Source organism: Macaca thibetana, chromosome 3 (genome assembly GCF_024542745.1).
Source record: "Macaca thibetana thibetana isolate TM-01 chromosome 3, ASM2454274v1, whole genome shotgun sequence".
In the NCBI taxonomy this organism is placed as follows: Eukaryota; Metazoa; Chordata; class Mammalia; order Primates; family Cercopithecidae; genus Macaca; species Macaca thibetana.
Window position 1 is genome coordinate 66,912,072 of NC_065580.1, and position 19,035 is coordinate 66,931,106.

At 38.7% G+C, this 19,035-nt stretch overlaps 1 protein-coding gene across 4 annotated transcripts in view; it reads right to left on the reverse strand.

The window, feature by feature from the left end:
• The window catches only part of ABCB1 (ATP binding cassette subfamily B member 1), a 220,063-nt gene that overhangs the window by 16,280 nt on the left and 184,748 nt on the right, over nt 1–19,035 (reverse strand). For all 4 annotated transcript variants that reach the window (XM_050785269.1, XM_050785270.1, XM_050785268.1 and 1 more), the window contains 3 exons: nt 16,372–16,455; nt 11,250–11,453; nt 1,171–1,271 (listed from right to left, as the gene is read on the reverse strand). In XM_050785269.1, coding sequence (XP_050641226.1) covers nt 1,171–1,271; nt 11,250–11,453; nt 16,372–16,455 — 389 coding nt within the window. The remainder of the gene's footprint in view (nt 1–1,170; nt 1,272–11,249; nt 11,454–16,371; nt 16,456–19,035) is intronic.

The following is a 19,035-nucleotide window of genomic DNA, read 5'->3' on the forward strand; positions in this document are numbered from 1 at the left end:
CTTTACACTTGGCGGTTGTGCAAATTTGGGAAACTGCCTAACCTCTGAGACTCAGTGTCTTTATCTTTAATGTAGAATTAACTACACCTCAAACTGTTGATGTAAAGAGAAAATAATCCAATGACTGTAAAGAGCCAGTTAGGGATCAATAAGTAAAAGTTTTCTCCCTTTCCCCCCACTTTTGGACACACAACATGTAAGTACTCTATATAAATATTCATTCTGCACACGTTTACCCAACACCTACAAGTTGCAGGTACCCTGATGGGTGACAGAGAGGAAACAGGCATGTTCTTGACTTAGGAGACCTGAGTTGAGTTGAATTACTATTTATGCATTGAAGGTGCCTTATGAATAATCTGTTATGAAAAGAAAGCAGAAGCACTAAATTATTTGGGGGTCTTAGAGAAGGCTTTACAAAAGGGTTGACATTCTAGAATCATGACATGGAGGCTCAGCGATATGGAGGTGTGAGTGGGGGCAGGTTGGTTAGCACGTGGGCAGCCCTGGGCCTCCAACCCCTCCTGCTACCAGATCAACTCTGCTTTTATCTTCATCACATATGAAGATTTCAAATAATTTTTTTTTTAGACAAAAAAGACTCTACCATCATTTTTTTAAATAAAAGCTTAAAAATCTATTAATAAGGTCCACCTCTCTCTTTTATTATAAGAAACAGACTCAGAGAGGTTGGGCTTGCTTATGTTCACACCACTTATTAGAGCTCTCACTGGGATGACTGTGTTAAAGGAAGAAGGCCTGCACTGGAGAAGGGGTAAAAAGCAGAAAGACAGGTAAACCCAGGAAGCACCATCCTCTCCGTGTCCCACAGGTACCTCAAATTTTAGGTTCCATAAATAACTCATTTTCAACTAGAGCAAATTGTAGGGTCATATCCTAACTGGACATCAGATAGTCATTCTCAGCATCATGTCTCCCTCCCTTCTCATCAGTGACCCATTCTTACAGGTTCTACATCAGAGATGTCCCTGCCTTAGTTCAGGGTCTTGTAATTTCTCTCCTGCATAATTACAACTGTTTCCCAATGAGTTCCCTTCGAGTACTTTCTCCACTTGCTCCCTACCTTCTAGCCAAAGTAATCCCTCTGAAAACAAATATGATGACTGAAAAATTATTCACACTCCCCTCCCATTCTTCAGCGGTTATTACCTGTATGGTACCTGCAAACTCTGATCATACATATGTTCAAACTTCTGCTCCTGAGTCAAAGAAACAACAGTTCGGAAGTTTTCTATTGCTTCAGTAGCGATCTGTAACAGAGAGCACCGATCACCAAGAGGCACAAGGGTAAACAGTGGTGATTAACTTGAATTCTATAAAACAGACTAATGAAAATAATTTTATGATTACATATTTTTTATTATGTATGAGCATTTTCTCTGTAGAAAAAGATACTAAGTAATTTATCAAACTGAGTTATGGATCTGGAAGGAAGATGGACTAATTCAGACTTCTCCTTTGCAGAAAGAGAAGCTAAGACTTAAACGGATTAAGGCATTGCTTAAAGCCACATAGCTTTACGTGGCTTCACAAAAGTAACCTGAGAACTCACAGTACTTCACATCTATTACAGTGTTCTTTCTTCTATGATGATCACATTTTAAGTTCAAAGTTATTTTGCACATATTTTTAAAATGTGATGTTTATATTTTTCTCTTTATCATTGCCATTTGTGACAACTGAAGAATGCTTGAAAAATACTGAAAGAACTAAGTCAATAAAAAATATATTTTAGATACGTTCGTCAGCTTACTCCTTTCTGCCTGTGGACGTTTACTCCTTTCTGCCTGTGGATGTTTACTCCTTTCTGCCTGTGGATGCCACCAAGGAAGCATCGTTAAAGTCTATCTCTCCCCTGCCATCATGTCTAAGTCAGAGTCTCCTAAAGAGCCCAAACAGCTGAGGAAGCTCTTCATTGGAGGGTTGAGCTTTGAAACAACTGATGAGAGCCTGAGGAGTCATTTTGAGCAATGGGGACACTCACGGACTGTGTGGTAATGAGAGAATACAAAGCGCTCAAGGGACTTTGGGTTTGTCACATATGCCACTGTGGAGGAGGTGTATGCAGCCATGAATGCAAGGTCCTATAAGGTAGATGGAAGAGTTGCGGAACCAAAGAGAGCTGTCTCAAGAGAAGATTCTCAAAGACCAGATGGCCACCCAACTGTGAGAAAAATATTCATTGGTGGCATTAAAGACACTGAAGAACATCACCTAAGAGATTACTTTGAACAGTACGGAAGAATTGAAGTGATTGAAATCATGACTGACCAAGGCAGTGGTAAGAAAAGGGGCTTCACTTTTTAAGTTTTGGTGACCATGACTCCGTGGATAAGACTGTCATTGAGAAATACGCATACTGGGAATGGCCACAATTGTGAAGTTAGGAAAGCCCTGTCAAAGCAAGAGATGGAGAGTGATTCATTCAGCCAAAGAAGCGAAGTGGCTCTAGGAACTTTGGTGGTGGTCGTGGAGGTAGTTTCGGTGGGAATGACAACTTTGGTGGTGGAGGAAACTTCAGTGGTCATGGTGACTTTGGTGGCAGCTGTGGTGGTGGTGGATATGGTGGCAGTGGGGATGGCTATAATGGATTTGGTAATGATGGAAGCAATTTTGGAGGTGGTGGAAGCTACAATGATTTTGGCATTTACAACAATTAGTCTTTACATTTTGGACCCATCAAGGGAGGAAACTTTGGAGGCAGAAGCTCTGGCCCCTATGCTAGTAGAGGCCAGTACTCTGCCAAACCATGAAACCAAGGTAGCTATGGCAGTTCCAGTAGCAGCAGTAGCTACGGCAGTGGCAGAAGATTTTAAATTACTGCCAGGAAACAAAGCTTAGCAGGAGATAAGAGCCAGAGAAGTGACAGGGAAGTTACAGTTTACAACAGATTTGTGAATTCAGACAAGCACATTAGTGGCAGGGCCTAGCTGCTACAAGAAGACATGTTTAGACAAATACTCATGTGTATGGGCAAAAACCACGAGGACTATATTTGTGACTAATTGAATAACAGGTTATTTTAGTTTCTGTTCTGTGGAAAGTGTAAAGCATTACAACAAAGGGTTTTAATGTAGATATTTTTTTGCACCCATGCTGTTGATTGTTAAATGTAATATTATGATCATGACGCTGAATAAATGTGTCCTTTAAAAAAAAAAGGTATATTTTACACATTTGCATAATTTTTTCCTAAGGGCATAAATATATTTAACAAGATTGGAATGAAACTCTATATTTAGCTCTATATCATTATTTTTTACCCTCATATCAAAAGCATTTTCCAAGTTCATTAAATACACATGAATAATGAGATGTGTAATGAGTCCTTTAATATCATAACCAATTAAGTATTCCTTTATTGTCGAGCCAGGTTTTCAACTTCTTTTTTATTAAAAATAATGGTGAGATAAACATCTTTGTACCTAAACATTTGTCTGTGTTGAATTGGTTTATTAGGAAAATTTCTTAAGGTGAAATTAATAGGTCAAAGAAAACAAACTTTTTTTTTTTTAAGGGACAGGGTCTTGCTCTGTTGCCCAGGCTAGAGTGCAGTGGCTATTCACAGGTGTTAGCATCATAGCTCACTGCAGCCTCACACACTTGGGTAAGCAATCCTCCTGCCTCAGTCTGCCAAGTAGCTAGGACTACAAGCACATGGCACTACACCTTGAATGTAGTGTAGCTTGAATGAAGCTTTTTTAACTTTTTAAGGAATGTGGCACATACTATCAAGCTGTTTTCCAGAAAGTTTTGGGCTGGGTGTGGTGGCTCATGCCTGTAATCCCAGCAGTTTGGGAGATGGAGGCAGGTGGATCATTGGAGGGAAGGAGTTTGAGATCAGCCACAGCCAACATGGTGAAACCCTGTTTCTACTAAAAATACAAAAATTACCTGGGCATGGTGGCACATGCCTTAATTCCAGGTTACTGGGAGGCAGAGGAAGCGCCTGAACCCGGGAGATGGAGGTTACAGTGAGCCAAGATGGTGTCACTGCACTCCAGCCTGGGCAACAGAGTGAGACTCCATCTTAAAAAGGAAGTTTCCATCATTCAATTATGTTGTAATTGAATGTTACTTCCAACAAGGCAATTTGATTAGAAAAACACATCCTTCATCATCTCTGGAGTCTGAGTAAAAGGATATGGAAAAAGCAAAGAACACCAGTGTACAAGATGAGATTTCAGCCTACATCAGCCGCACCACCTTGAACCAAAATGCTGTCTCATTTTCCTTATTTGCGAAATGAGGAGGATGGACTAGAGGGTCTCTAAAGTCCCTTTTAATGCTATGATTCTAACAGAAATAATTTCCAGAATTATAAGTCACCAAGAGAAATGACTCCTTATTGTTTAAGACGTTCTTCCTCTCTTTGGCCTATACACTGGTCAGAACAGATTCTAATAAAGACACATTTAATTTAGCATGTTTTATAGCTTAAAAATCATAAATGTGAAATTCCATTTATTCTTCTCTGAATCCTACATAAATTACCTAACTTCAAACATAACAGCAGCACTTCATAAGACATTAAGTCAGTTTTGAAGACTAATATCAAAAGCTATTAGAAGTAAAAAAAAAAAATTAACATTCTTAGAAACAAAAACTTATTTAAAAATAAAATTAAAAATATTATTCTTACACTGACAGGCCAAGAAGATTGAATTATGTTTACCACAAGCTACTTAGAAAGTTAGGAAAATGTCAGGTTTATGTTAAAATATTTTATAAACTTCTTTTACACATTATAAAAATGATAATATAGTCATTTTAGAAAACCGTAAAAGTGCAGAAAGCAAAAGGCGAGAAGAAAAAATTCACCTTCAAATTCCCAAAGACAATCCTTTTGTCAGACGCATTAGAAATATTTCTAATTATCAGAATTCAAACAAACAGGTTTTCCAGATTAGTAAGAAAATTCAACAGACTATAACAATGTCTGCTGAAACACAGACTTTACTGTATATTTCAGTGTAATGGTTTTAAGAAATATTTTCTGTGCACCATTTTCTAAGGCAGGAGTGTCTTGTCTGAGATTGGTTTGTAAATGTCATTGCTTTTTAGTGTGTACTTAGCCCAATAAAAGTGGGAGTTTGAGTCACAGACCTTGCATGGTGAGTAAAACAGCATAATAACTTCAGGACTGTCTTCATCTTGACACACAATGAAGCAATTAGGAAAAGGCTTAAATACCACCCTGCATCCTCACAGCTTCCTTTACTCCAAGAGTTTTAAATGGAGACTCAGTAATTACCACGAGGAGAGAGAACTTCTAATTCAAGAACAAATAGCATCGAGTTTCCCTCGGAAACTGTTATGTACTAAATACTTTTGAAGAAATAAAAATGTATGTTTCTAGAAAGAAAAAACAGCCTCCTGACATTACTCTTCCCACCCTCAAATAAACAAGTTTATGGCTTTTATTTCTGAAAAGGAAAAAAGCATCTACAATGGAGCCTTGGACAACATAGAGATTAGGGAGACTGACCCCTCATGCAGTTGAAAATTCACATGTAACTTCCGACTCCCCAAAAACTCGACTACTAATAGCCTGCTGTCAACCGGAAGTCTTACCAATAACACAGTCAATTAACATGTATTTTGTATGTTATTTTTATAATAAAGTAAGCTAGAGGGAAGAAAATGTTACTAAGAAAATCACAAGGAAGAGAAAATATATTTACTATTCATTAAGTGGAAGTGGATCAATTATAAAGGTCTTATCTTCACCATCTTTATATTGAATAGGCTAAGGAAAAGGAGGAAGAAGAGGGATTGGTCTTGCTGTCTCAGGGGTAGTACAGGGGAAGAGGCAGAGGAAGTGGAAGGGGAGGCGGGAAAGGCAGGCACAACTGGTTACTGACATGCATTGCGATCTCTGACTTTTTGCTTTTTCATTTCTCTAAAAATGTTTCAATATGGTACCAATCCTACCTCCACTGTTTGCTTCAGTTTCAGTGCCTGTATCACAGAAGGGTCTATGTCATAAAAGAAGTTAAAAGCACTCCTGAATAACGGAAACTCTTTTGCCAGATTGTGTAAAGTCAGTTTTCTGGCACTGCTTCTCCTATATCTTCTTTCTCACTGTTTGGCACTGGTTTGGAAACACTCATCTTTATCAAATCATCTTCTGTTAATTCCTCTGGTGTGATGTTTACTTGCTCTTGAATTTCTCCAAAATCTATACCTTGAAAGTCTTCACCCACCACTTTTTTTTTTTCTTTCAGATCTCCTATCTATTTTTGTGATTTCCTTGTTTGGCTCTGTCATAAATCCTGTGAAATCATGTACATCTGGACACAGTTTTCTCCAGCAGAAATTTATCATTTTAGGATTACAGACTTGCATGATGTTCTTCTCTATGGTGGCTCTCTACCATAGCGTTAACAATCCTTTCTGTAGAGTACCATGTGCTTTGTGATGAGCCTTAAAAATCCTTATGAGTGGTGAGGCACAGTGGCTTACACCTGTAATCCTAGCACTTTGGGAGACTAAGGCGGGAGGATCACTTGAGCTCAGGAGTTCAAGAACAGCCCAGGCAACACAGTGAGACTTCATGTCTATAAAAAATTTATTAAAAAAAAAAAAAAAAGATTCTTATAACCCTCTCATCTAAAGGCTGAATTAGAGACATGTTTGGGAGGCAAGTAGACCACTTCAATACTTTTGATGTTAAACTTGTGAGTTCTGGGTGGCCAGGATCATTGTCTAATATCAAAAGAACTTTAAAAGGCAGTCCCTTACTGTCTAGGTACTTCCTGACTTCAACGACAAAGCATCAATGTAACCAATCCGGAAAAAGGGCTCTCATTGTCCACGCCTTCTTGTTGTACAATCAAAAGACTGGCAGCTGAGGCTTATCTTTTCCCTTCAAGGATCAGGGATGAGCAGTTTTACACATAAGGGCATATCTATACATATGGACTCATCCTAAACCCGACTGCATTTACACGAAACAGCAGAGTTAGCCTATTCCTTTCTGACATAAATCCTTGGACTTGCTTCTCTTCCTTATTAATAAAAGTCCTTGGTGGCGTTTTTTTTTTTTTTAAATAGGGCACTTTCAACTGCATTAAATACCTTATCAGGCAGATATTCTTTCTTCTCAATGATTTTTTTAAAATAGCATCTAGGAACATTTCTACTGCCTCTTGATTGGCAGAAGTTGCTTCTCCTGCTATCTTGACATTTTTTTAAAGCCAAATCTCTTTCTAAAATTATCAAACCATCCTTTGCTGGCATTAAATTATCCAGCTCTAGATCCCTCATCTTACTTTTAATTTGAATTGACTTTGCTTTTCCTCTAATCATATTAGAGTCTATAGGTATGCCTTTCTTACAGCAATCCTGCACCCATGTAAAAGCTGCATTTTCAATATGAGATAAAGGTATTGTACAAAAAGTGCAAGGTTTTTGCACCTGCTGTTGTAGCTGCAGTGATGGCTTTTATGAATTTTGGGGTTTTTTTTGTTTGTTTGTTTGTTTTACAATGGTTCTTATGCTAGATTCATTTATCTTGAAATGGCAGGCAACTAACTGCAGCTGCAGACCTCACATCTATAGTACATATCAAGCAGTTCAACTTTTTCCTGTAATGTCATGACTTTTCTCTGCTTGTTGGGAGCACTTCCAGCATCACTAGTGGTACTTCATATGGGTTCCCTGGTATTATTTACTGTTTATGATATTGCACTAATCGTGAGTTTTAAAATATGCAAGAACCATGAGAGATCACTTTTTACTGCAATATGCAATTTACTGGAGAGAGGAACTGCTCCTGCTGAGATGATTAGTGTCACTGCATTTTAAGCAGATACAACACTTGAGCTCACTGCAGTAGCAACAGGAAGTGGCTACAAAATTACTGGGGTAGTACAGTACATACTATGGTTTTATTTTATGATTTAACACTATGTATTAGTCTGTTCTCATGCTGCTAATAAAGACATACCTGAGATTGGGTAATTTATAAAGGAAAGAGGTTTTAGTGGACTCACAGTTCCACACAGCTGGGGAGGCCTCACAATCATGGCGGAAGATGAAGGAAGAGCAGAGGGACATCACACATGGCAGCAGGCAAGACAGCATATGCAGGGGAAATCCCCTTTATAAAATCATTAGATCTCATGAGACTTATTCATTATCATGAGAATAGCATGGGAAAAACCCACCCCCATGATTCAATTACCTCCCACTGGGTCCCTCCCATAACATGTGAGGATTATTACAATTCGAGGTGAGATTTGGATGAGGACACACAGCCAAAGCATGTCACACTGTATCTTTACAGTTGTTGACATGTGTCTTAACTGTGAATGGTGCCATATATGGTCTGTAAGTGTTTGTGTGCATAAAATTTGATCATTTTTAACTTTTTAAATAATGTTTGTGTATATCTTATGGTAGTAAATGATAAGACTAGTAATTATATATATTTTATGCATTTATAATATACTTAACTTTTTCTTAATTTTTTGATATTTCTAGGCTACATGGCTTGTGAGTTTTTTCAAATTGTTGCAAATCTTCAAAAAATTTTCCAATACATTTATTGAAAACAAACTACATATAAGTGGACCCACTCAGTTCAAACCTGTGCTGTTCAAGGGTCACCTGCATTTTATAGAAATGCTCACTAGTCCACAATAATGTGCTGAATAACTACAGAGCACAGATCACAGGCAGGGTAGAGGTTATGAGCAGATTTTGACCTCATGCAGTCAGAATAAGAGTGGGCTCTAATGTCGCATACACCCTTAATCAATAAACAAATCATACACCATTAACCAATAAACAAATAAATAGGAAAGAAACATCAAGGGCTGAGAAGTATCATGAATTAATTCAGGTGTCAGGAATGGCCTCTCTGAAAAGGTAATAATTTTAGGGTATGAATAATGTAAAGTCAGCCAAGAGAAGATCAGAGGCAATCAGCTTAAAACGTTCCAGGAATTGCAAGAATGTCCACTGGGCCAGGGCATGCAGGCGTAAGAGACCGTGATGCCAGATAAGGTCATAAAGGTCATCAGGAGTTCAATCATACAGAGTTTGATAATCCATGATGAAAGATTAGATTTTGTTCCAAGTATGATAAGAAGCCATTTGAGACTTTCAAGTAAGGGTTGGCATTATCAGATTTGTATTTATGAGAGATCAGAATGACTTCTGTAAGAATGTAGAATACAGTTGGACAAGAATGGAAGGAGTAGAAGCAGGGAGATTGGTTAGGAGGCTGTTGCTGTGTGACTGTGAGCAAGTTACTTGATCTCTCTGAATCTTGGATTTCATTATCTATCCAACAGGGATAATTCAACAGGGTTATTGAGAGCATTAAATTAGATCATGTATTTAGAGCTGTTAGTATGATACTTGTTATATAAGAAGTACTAAACAGCAGCTTGAGAATTGTGATCAGGTGGAAGTTGATTTTCAATATTATGTGGACTAGTTGGTGCAGATTCACTACTTTCCCTACCTACTTCCGCCCCTCTCATGAGCCACCCTTGAATTAGAACATGTATCACATCCCTGACCTTTACTCAGAAAATCTGCCATATCCACACATAATTCATTTCCATCTGTCCCCTTCCTTTGGTCCCCCTGACAGGACTCCAAGAGTCTTAAATCTCATTGTCACTTCAAAGGTGCTAACCTGTGGTTTGTATGAATTAGCTTGGGATCAGATTGGATCATCTTCTTCCTAAAAGCAATCTAAGACTCCCTGCTGGGACATTTCAAATACCTCACTGTTAACTAGAATGCTTTCTCCTTTTTTCATATTTTGTCTTAGATTTTTCCATCTTCTCAGGGGAAGAGTCAACACCATGGAGGAGATCCCCAAAGTAGAGTATTAAATGGAGTCACTGGCACAGAATGTATTCCCCAGCAGGGGCCAATGTTACTTGAGCCAGACCACAATAGACCTCTGTGGGTTGGCACCATCCTGATGTACCTCCAGAAATGGGCCTCTGGGAGCCTGATAGGATGCCTGACATGAAGTTTGATCCCTACAGATACTGGCTGGGGAGGCACTACAGCTAGGCCAAAAGATTTTCCAGAGAGAACCCCCCCAAAAATGGGATAGTCTGAAGAGATAGCAGAGAGGTAAAGGACAAAGCATTAGTGGCAATGACCAACATCTGGGGCCTTCCTCATCATTCACTTGGTGAGGTAGCTGGGCCTACTGACAACCAGAGCCACTCTGATCTGTGTGAGTCCACTCTGATCTGCGTGAGTCCCTGCCCTAACTCCCGGGAATCTCAGAACGTTCATCACACATATATCCCTGTCCTAAATGTTAGTTATGGCAGTCAGCCCTGCTCTGACCTCTCATTTCCACTATGATACAGGTCATGTGATATCAGACTGCATTCTGCCATCAGAGGAACTCTTCATTTTATAACAGAAAGAGAAACAACTTTGGAGCATAACTGTCTGAGTTTGAATTCTGGCTCCAAGATCTATCAGCTCTAAAGTCCAGAGCCATGACCTGCCTGTGTGTGCCTCCGCCCCACCAGAAAAATGAGATAATAGACCCCATATGGTTGCTATAAGGAGTAAGACATTTGCCAGGAAACACAGTAAATGCCACATAAGCATTTGTTAAATAATGGGAAAAAATAGACAAGCATGCAGGGGGAAAAAAAAGAAGTAAAAAAGGGGTAAAGATAAATAGAAATAAGATGAAGAGAGGAGCACGATAAAAAAAAAGAAAGAGTGGTAGTAATTTAAAACAGATATAATAAATACCCCTAGGGTTTTTCCATATTTAATCTCCCCCCTTACATGTACAAATAAAATAGGCCTACTTTCCTCAATAAAGGAATGGATTTAACCTTGAAAGAAAAGAAAGAAAAGAAGGAAGAAGGGAAGGAAGGAAAAAAGGAAAGAAGGAAGGAAGGAGTGGAGAGAGAGCGAAAGTGAGAGAAAAGAAAGAAGAAAATAACTAAGGGAACAAGGAAAGTGAGTAGGAAGGAAGAACAGTGTGAAGACAATGGCCTGAAAATTGAAAAAGTTTGTTAAAGTTAATTATCAGTTTTTGAGTCCAAGAACTGGCTTTGCTACTTTCTGTAAGTTTCTAATTTACTGAATAAGCATAAAAAAGATTGCTTTGAGGAATGGTTATAAACACATTCTTAGAGCATAGTAAGCAGCAGGGAGTAACAAAACACCACTGATTAGAATATTTTACTCTGCTTGAGTAATCAATCACATTTAGTTTGACTCACCTTCCCAGCACCTTCTAGTTCTTTCTTATCTTTCAGTGCTTGTCCAGACAACATTTTCATTTCAACAACTCCTGCTATTGCAATGATGGGTACAATTGCTAAGAGTAACAGTGTCAGTTGCCAACCATAGATTAAGGATATAATTATTCCTGTCCCAAGATTTGCTATATTCTGGGTAATTATAGCAAGCCTGGAACCTATAGCCTGCAAAACAAAACATATTAGAGAAACTTAAAAAATATTATCTTCACAACTCATGCTTCTATTTTCTGAAAACTCACCTTCATGAGACTATCTTCATTATTTTCTCAGTAATGAACTAAAAAGTAAAGGTTTACTTATAAGTTTATTGAGTTTCTACAGTAAGAATTTCCATGACTTCAGAATGCTGAAAGTAGAATATCAACAATCTAGAGTTCAATTACATATTCCTATTTCTTCTGATCTTTTAATACCAAGAAAACCTTCATTAACCACAGCAACATTACTAAAGCAATCCCTGCAAATCAGCAAGATAAAGGAGTCTGACAAACTGGGAATTATAGAAATTTCCAATGTTAGGTATATAATTACTTATAATTTAAGCCTAATATTTGTCATTAATAATATTCAAATATATCTGGGTCTGTTTGAGATATAATGTTTAATTTGGAAAAAATACAGAGTTGAAAATTATGGAATTTAATTTAAGATAGTAAGCGGGCATTATTGTCTTCCCCTTGAATTCCAGAGGGAGTCTGAAGCATGACTTTCATTAGTGTGTGCTGATTTCCAGCTCTAAAGTCAGAAGTCAAACTACAAAGTGAATTTAATCCACCACTGTATAAAGTCCAACTGTAAACCAGATTTCCAACTCTGAAACCAAAAGTCAAGCTACAAAGTCAGTTTATTCCATCACTCTATAATTTAGTCCAGCACATCTCCTCTACCCTGGAAATATTCTGTGCCCTCAAGCCATTCCAAATGCCTGCTCTGGCCCCAGACCTGCTTTTTCTGAATAGGGGCTGGGTAAAATAAGGCTGAGACCTACCGGGCTATATTCCCAGGAGGTTAGACATTCTAAGTCACAGGATGTGAGGATGTGACAGGAGGTCAGCACAAGATACAGGTCACTAAGACCTTGCTGACAAAACAAGCTGTGGTAAAGAAGCCAGCCAAATCCTACCAAAAATCAAGATGGTGACAAAAGTGACCTCTGGTTGTTCTCACTGCTCATTATACGTGAATTATAATACATTAGCATGCTCAAAGACACTCATACCAGTGCCATGACAGTTTACAAATGCCATGGCAACGTTACCCTATATGGTCTAAAAAGGGGAAGAACCCTCAGTTCTGGGAAGAGCCCACCCCTTTTTATAGGAAACTCATGAATAATCCACCCCTTGTTTAGCATGTAATCAAGAAGTAACAATAATAAGTATAAGCAGCTGAGCATCCCATGCTGCTGTTCTGCCTATGGAGTAGCCATTCTTTATTTTTCCACTTTCTTAATAAACTTGCCTTCACTTTATGGATTCGCCTTGAATTCTTTCTTGTACAAGATCCAAGAACCCTCTTTCAGGGTCTGCATCGGGACCCCTTTCTGGTAGCAATAGAATCCTTTATAATTCCCTACACTAATCCCTACAAAATCATTTAACACCTGTCTGATATAAACACCAGAATTGTACTTAGGAAAAGAGTGCTATAACTATCAGTAGCCTTTAAATACATTAAATTCCGTACCATGGAGCTGCACCAGGGCTGAAGGAGATATCATAAATAATATAACACCTGTATATTTAGTTGATGCAATCACTGAGCTTATATTAAAGGGATGATTTGCCAAATTTGGGATAAATCAGAAAATGGTTTTCAAAGCCAGCTCTCTGCATTTCACATCTTTAGTTTGAAGGTCAAAGGATGCAAGCTGGAGAAGGGCTGTGCCACAGGGATGATATAGGTTGCTCCTGTTCTCAGTATCTACAAGTTCTACTCAGAGCTCATTTCCCACCACAGCTACTGACTTATGCGCTTGTGAGAGAAGCTCTTAGAATATCACCTAGAATCACTTCTCGGTGTGAGTTCATGGCAGAGGAATTACCCGGCTATATAACCTTTCAGACATATAAATGTGCAGCTTTGGATAGCAGTGAAGGGCCACAGAAAGAAATAAGATGGATTAAAGACGGCAAATTCTTTAATGTACCAAAAAGAGTAACTAAAAAGTCTAAGACCTTAAACTGCAAGGAGATTTAACTCCTCAGCCTCATTTGATTTAGCACTTCAGACATTACACTGGTTACTGTTTCTTTATTCTAAAGAGTAACACTCACTGTCCTACATCTATTCCTACAGAGTAGGAGTCTATAGAAATATGAGGACTAAGAAGAATGGAAGAGCACAGCTTAGTAGCCAGAAAATTTTCATTGTAAAGACTAGGGTTGAGGGGAGGAACCAAAACCTGTCAGCCAAAAACAGATCAGTTAGTGGTGTAAAGTAGATCCAACAGTCCTCTCTCAGCCAATCTGTGATAACAGCTACATTGGGCTTTCCTAAGTTGACAGTGTTTGCCAACCTGCTCATTTCCTCTTCCCTGGTCTTTCCTTTTTAGCCACTGTTTTAAGTTCTGGAAAATAGTTTTGCCTGAGTGGCTCACATAAGGTGAGTGCAGCCATCTTGGCAGGGCCATGAAAGTGCCAGTTCGAGGTGTCTTTGGGGAAAAAAGTGAAAAGCAGAAGGTTGACCCCAGCAGGCAATTAGAGACAGTGAATATGGCAAAGGGCCTCACAAACAGCACTGTGGAGGGAAAAAGTGACCACCAGTTTTACAAATATGGGAACTCACTGTGGCCTAAGGCAGGTCATAACACCAGAGGAATCTGAGAGGAAGGAAGATAAACTGCAATACAGAATGCCCTGAATACATCTGCTCCAGGTTCTGCTGCAAAACACTGAGTTGCCTCCAGGATTGTGTCTTCCACGTCAAATGTGATGCGGGATATTTGTCCATCAAGGCACATGAGCCCATACCACAGGATCTGTGTCATACTGTGCAATGTCACATTGCACTGGTTACTGTTCCTTTATTCCAGAGACTAATGCTCACTGTCCCACATATATTTCTCCTACAGAGTAGGAGTCTATAGAGTTCTGAGAACCAGAATGAATGCAGAAGCATAGTAAAATTATTTGGTAAACCAATTATATAAAAGGTTTACTAAAGTTAGCAGTGCAAAGTTCAGCCTTCTTGATATCTACACATGGATGTCTAATACAGACATCACAAACTTACCATGTCTCATACAGAACTCTCCATTCTCCCCTAAGCCTGCTTCTCCAACAGGCTTCTGAATTTCATAAAGATCAACTCCAGCTGGGCATGGCAGTTCACACCTGTAATCTCAACACTTTGGGAGGCTGAGGCAAGAGGATCGCTTGAGCCCAGGAGTTCAAGACCAGACTGGGCAGCATAGGGAGACCATGTCTCTGCAAAAGATTTAAAAATTAGCAGGACATGGTGGTGCACACCTGTGGTCCTAGCTAGCAGGAAGGCTGGAGAAGGGAGGATTTCTTGAGCCCATGAGTTCTAGCTTATAGTGAGCTATAATAACGCCACTGTAGTCTGGCCTGGGCTACAAAGAGAGTAGCCCAGGGCTACTCTCTTTAAAAAAAGAGAGCTTAAAAAAACAAAAAATCAACTCCATTTTTCTCCATTGTGCAGGTAAAAAATAATTGGAATTATCTTTAAATTCCCTTTCTCTCATATCCATCATCTAATCCAACCAATACATTCTGTTGGCTGACATCTAAAATATATCCAGAATTAATTATATCTTAAAATTTTGTATAACCTTTTGTATAACCACATTAGTCTAAAACACTATCATCTCTGTCCTGGATTATTGCAACAGCCTCCTTCTATGCTTGCCCCTTTTGGCCTATTCACACAGTTTCTTCCTTTCACTCACTTTATTCCAGCTACTTTGTCTTCTTTTCTTTTCTTTTCTTTTCTTTTTTTTCTTTTTTTTTTTTTGAGACATAGTCTTGCTCTGTCACCCAGGCTGGAGTGCAGTGGTGCGATCTCACCTCTACAACCTCCACCTCCTGACTTCAAGCAATTCTCGTTCCTCAGCCTTCCAAGTAGCTGGGATTACAGGCGTGCACCTGTAATTACATTCTATACAACTTGATCTAAATCCTGATTTTTATTGTTTTGTTTGCTTTAAGCAAAGAAGTTTGTATTAAAACAACAATTACAAAGAGGAGCTGGTACCATTCCTTCTGAAACTATTCCAAACAACAGAAAAAGAGGGACTCCTAAGGTTTATATTTCAATGTTATAACTCTATGTGTTTCCTCATTCAAAGCTTAATTTATTCTTAAAGAAGCCCTATATATTAGATAGAAGAAATGTTAGTAGAGTACTATCTTACAGAAAGATTTAAAGATAAAGATGAATAAGGTTCAAGAGGGGAAAAGACACACCGGAGATAACATGAATTTTTTCAAATTCTACATCATTTTGTGGACTTTTGCCATAAACAGTTGTAGAAGAAATTGTCACTTCAGCCAAAAATCAAAACCTACTGGTTCAATAGTATCTAGTTATATCAAGAGATTCATACAGTAGCAAAATTTAAGTTATTATAATTATTAAAGTTTAAAGTTATTAAAGATAAAGACTAAAGTTATTCTATCCTTGCTTTAACTTTTTAATGTGCTTTTCATTTCTTTCAATCTATATTTTAGAGGATTGTCTTCCCTCCCTTCTGTAACCACAGTGACCCTAAACTTTCTTACAGCAATTAAATACATCCTTTCTTCAGGAGCAATTACTGTTTTATGTTGATTGAGCACTTTACACTCTCTTTTCTAAATAACGATTCTTCATGCATCTTGTTAATAGCATGAATAATAGCAATAGCAAAAGGTTTATAAGTTATCTATATGCTCTACAGTATATAATGTTTAAATAGTTAACATGTTGCTATAAAAAGCATGTGATATGTTCGTAGGTTAGATATCTATCCAACATTTTCTTAATGATGATAACTAACACCTGTAAGGAGAAAATTAGTTTCATGCTGGGGTCCAAAATGGCCAATTAAGATAAACACCAGTAGAAAGGAGGCACGTACCCCTTTAACTTGAGCAGCATCATTGGCGAGCCTGGTAGTCAATGCTCCAGTGGTGTTTTTAGGGTCATCAAACCAGCTCACATCCTGTGGCACAGAAAATGATTTTATTATCTTAAAGCTCTGTTTATGAGACTCTCTGCTCCAAGAGGGCAGCAACAGGGTCAGTTTTGTTTATACTTATATCCCCGGTATTTAGCACTCAGGATGCGACATTCAATACACAAGAAAGAAACTTAATATAAAAACACATAAATAGATCATTTCATTTGTCACAAAAATTTCTGAGTGCCTACTTTGTCCTGTGCATGATTTCTAAGTGTTGGACCTGTACAAACAAAAAAGACAAAGTGGCTGCTTTTGTGAAGCTTAGATTCTAGAGATGGAAGGTACAAATAAAAGAAAAATTGAGCAGGGTAAGAAGAACAGAAAAGTGAGGGGAGGTGCTATTTTAGTGACTGGGGAGGGGAAAGAGAAGGCCTGTCTAAGGGGACATCTGAACAGAGGCCTGAATGAAGGAAAGGATGAGAATACCTCAGGGAAAGCAGAAACAGCATGTGCAAAGGCCCTGAGGCAAAGGCATACCTGATCTGTTCATATACCAGCAAGAAAGCTTTAAAGGCTGCCAGCAGCCTAAAAAGAACCTTTGTGTGAGTTTGTAAAAGCCTCCCCTTCCTCTGGACAGATTTGTGTTCTCATTTGGCTCCTCTGATCCTCCCATTCCTACTCTTGGGCAGTGAGCCACTGTGTATGAAATAGATGTTGTGTTGGAAAAAGGTGGTTGTAGGACATGAGATTTGAGAGACAGTGGGGGTCACATAGTGTGTGGCCTTATGGGCAACTGTCAGGATTCCAGATCTTATCCTGTGAGCTATGGGCAGCCTTCAGCAGGTTTGGGCAGTGGGATATGACTTGATTTCTATTTTAGAAAAATGATTCTGGCTGTTTTAAGGTGAACCTACCAGATTGGGATAAGAATGGAGGCAGGGAGATCAGCTAGGAAGCTTCTGCAATGTTAATAGAAAGAGAAGAGTCAAGGATGGCTTCAAGGTTTTTAGCCCAAACAACTGGTAGAATGGAGCTGTTGCTTACTGATATGGGGGAAGAGGGAGTAAAGAATAAGTCTGGTGGGGAGTAGAAGAGTCAAAAGCTCAATTCTGGAAATGTTAAACAGTGAAACCCTTATTAGATATCCAACAGAGAGGTTGAACAAGCAGTTAGATAAATGTAGCTCAGGGCAGTATAAATGATTTGAGTCAAAAAGAAATCAACAAAAGTAATCCAGATTAAAATATAATATTCAACATAAAATAAGATTTTCTTTGTAAAACCATTTACATTTTTAAATACACAGATACTAACATGATTGTGAATTTGAAGTATGAATTTATGTGTTTTACAAATAACTGTGGTCCCTAAGAAGTTATCTAAACTGGTTATTTACATTAAAGAAGTATCTATCATTTTTCCCAAAAATATTTAAGAAAAAATAGTGCTATAATTTATTATAGTATGTATCAACTTGCTTTTCAATATTCTTAAGTGGTTAAAAGTGTCTCTGCACAGGAATGTAACGTCCTTGAACACAGGGACCATTCAGGTTTGAATGCCTTACAATACTAAGTACTAGACCTTGTAAGCAGAAGGCACTTAATAAATGCTTGCCCTACTTAACAATTTATGGAGGAGGCATTCCACTAACCATCAGCTCAGCTGCCAAAGTGTAATGGATATAGCAGCTGGCCTGGAGGCTGGTTGGGTAATGGGAAATTTGGCCCTGGAGCAAGGTCAGTGTAGACCTAAGTGGAATCTGAGTTATAAATACAGTTCAACCTAAGAGTTCAAGGACAGCGTTTCCCATCAAACTGTGCTCTCTCACTCAGATTCAGTCCTGGCTCTGTCAGTCACTTGCCAGCAATTTCAATAAATACATTTTGTTTTTAAATGGTGATGGAAGGAATGGGGAAGAACTGAGGAACCAGAGACAGCTGGCAAAATGTGAATGCCCTCTAGAAAACCTAACACACCAAACTGATGCCTCTTAGCCAGGGTTTGAGTATCCCTGGCACATCTGGGACAGACTTCTAAAGCATCATTTTACTCAATGGCAAGTGATTAGTGATTTTTAAAATGGAAAGTTATTAGGTCACATACAAAATGTTCATGATTGTTAAAGGAATTTTCCCCTTTGAACTGGGCTGCTCTGATTTACATTCCTATAATTTCCTTCCCCATTTCCCCAGGAAAACATTCACATCTGTCAATGGTTAGGGTTTTGAAGCTGCAAAATGTGAGTAGCATTCCATTAAACCCATTATCAGCCAGTAACACTGCAGCTTGAACTAGTATTTCAGACTAGCCTCAGAAAAGAAAATGGGCAGTGAGGAATGGGTCACAGGGATGAGTTTTGATTTGTAGAAAGAAAGAGTACAGAGGGCATCTCTTGATGGAAAGAAACGCTTGTGCCCTGGGTTTCCCAGAAGGAAGAAGGAAAGAGAGGAAAGGGATGAGGAGTACCAAAGATGCCTTCTGCCTGCACTGACCACCACTGCTGAGACACAGACTGGAGGTGAATCCATTCTGGAGGCTCTGTCTCAAACTGGTCCCGTTCCTTGTGCCCACTCAGAACAGACAGACAGTAGAGCCTTGCCTGCACCTAGCGGGCAG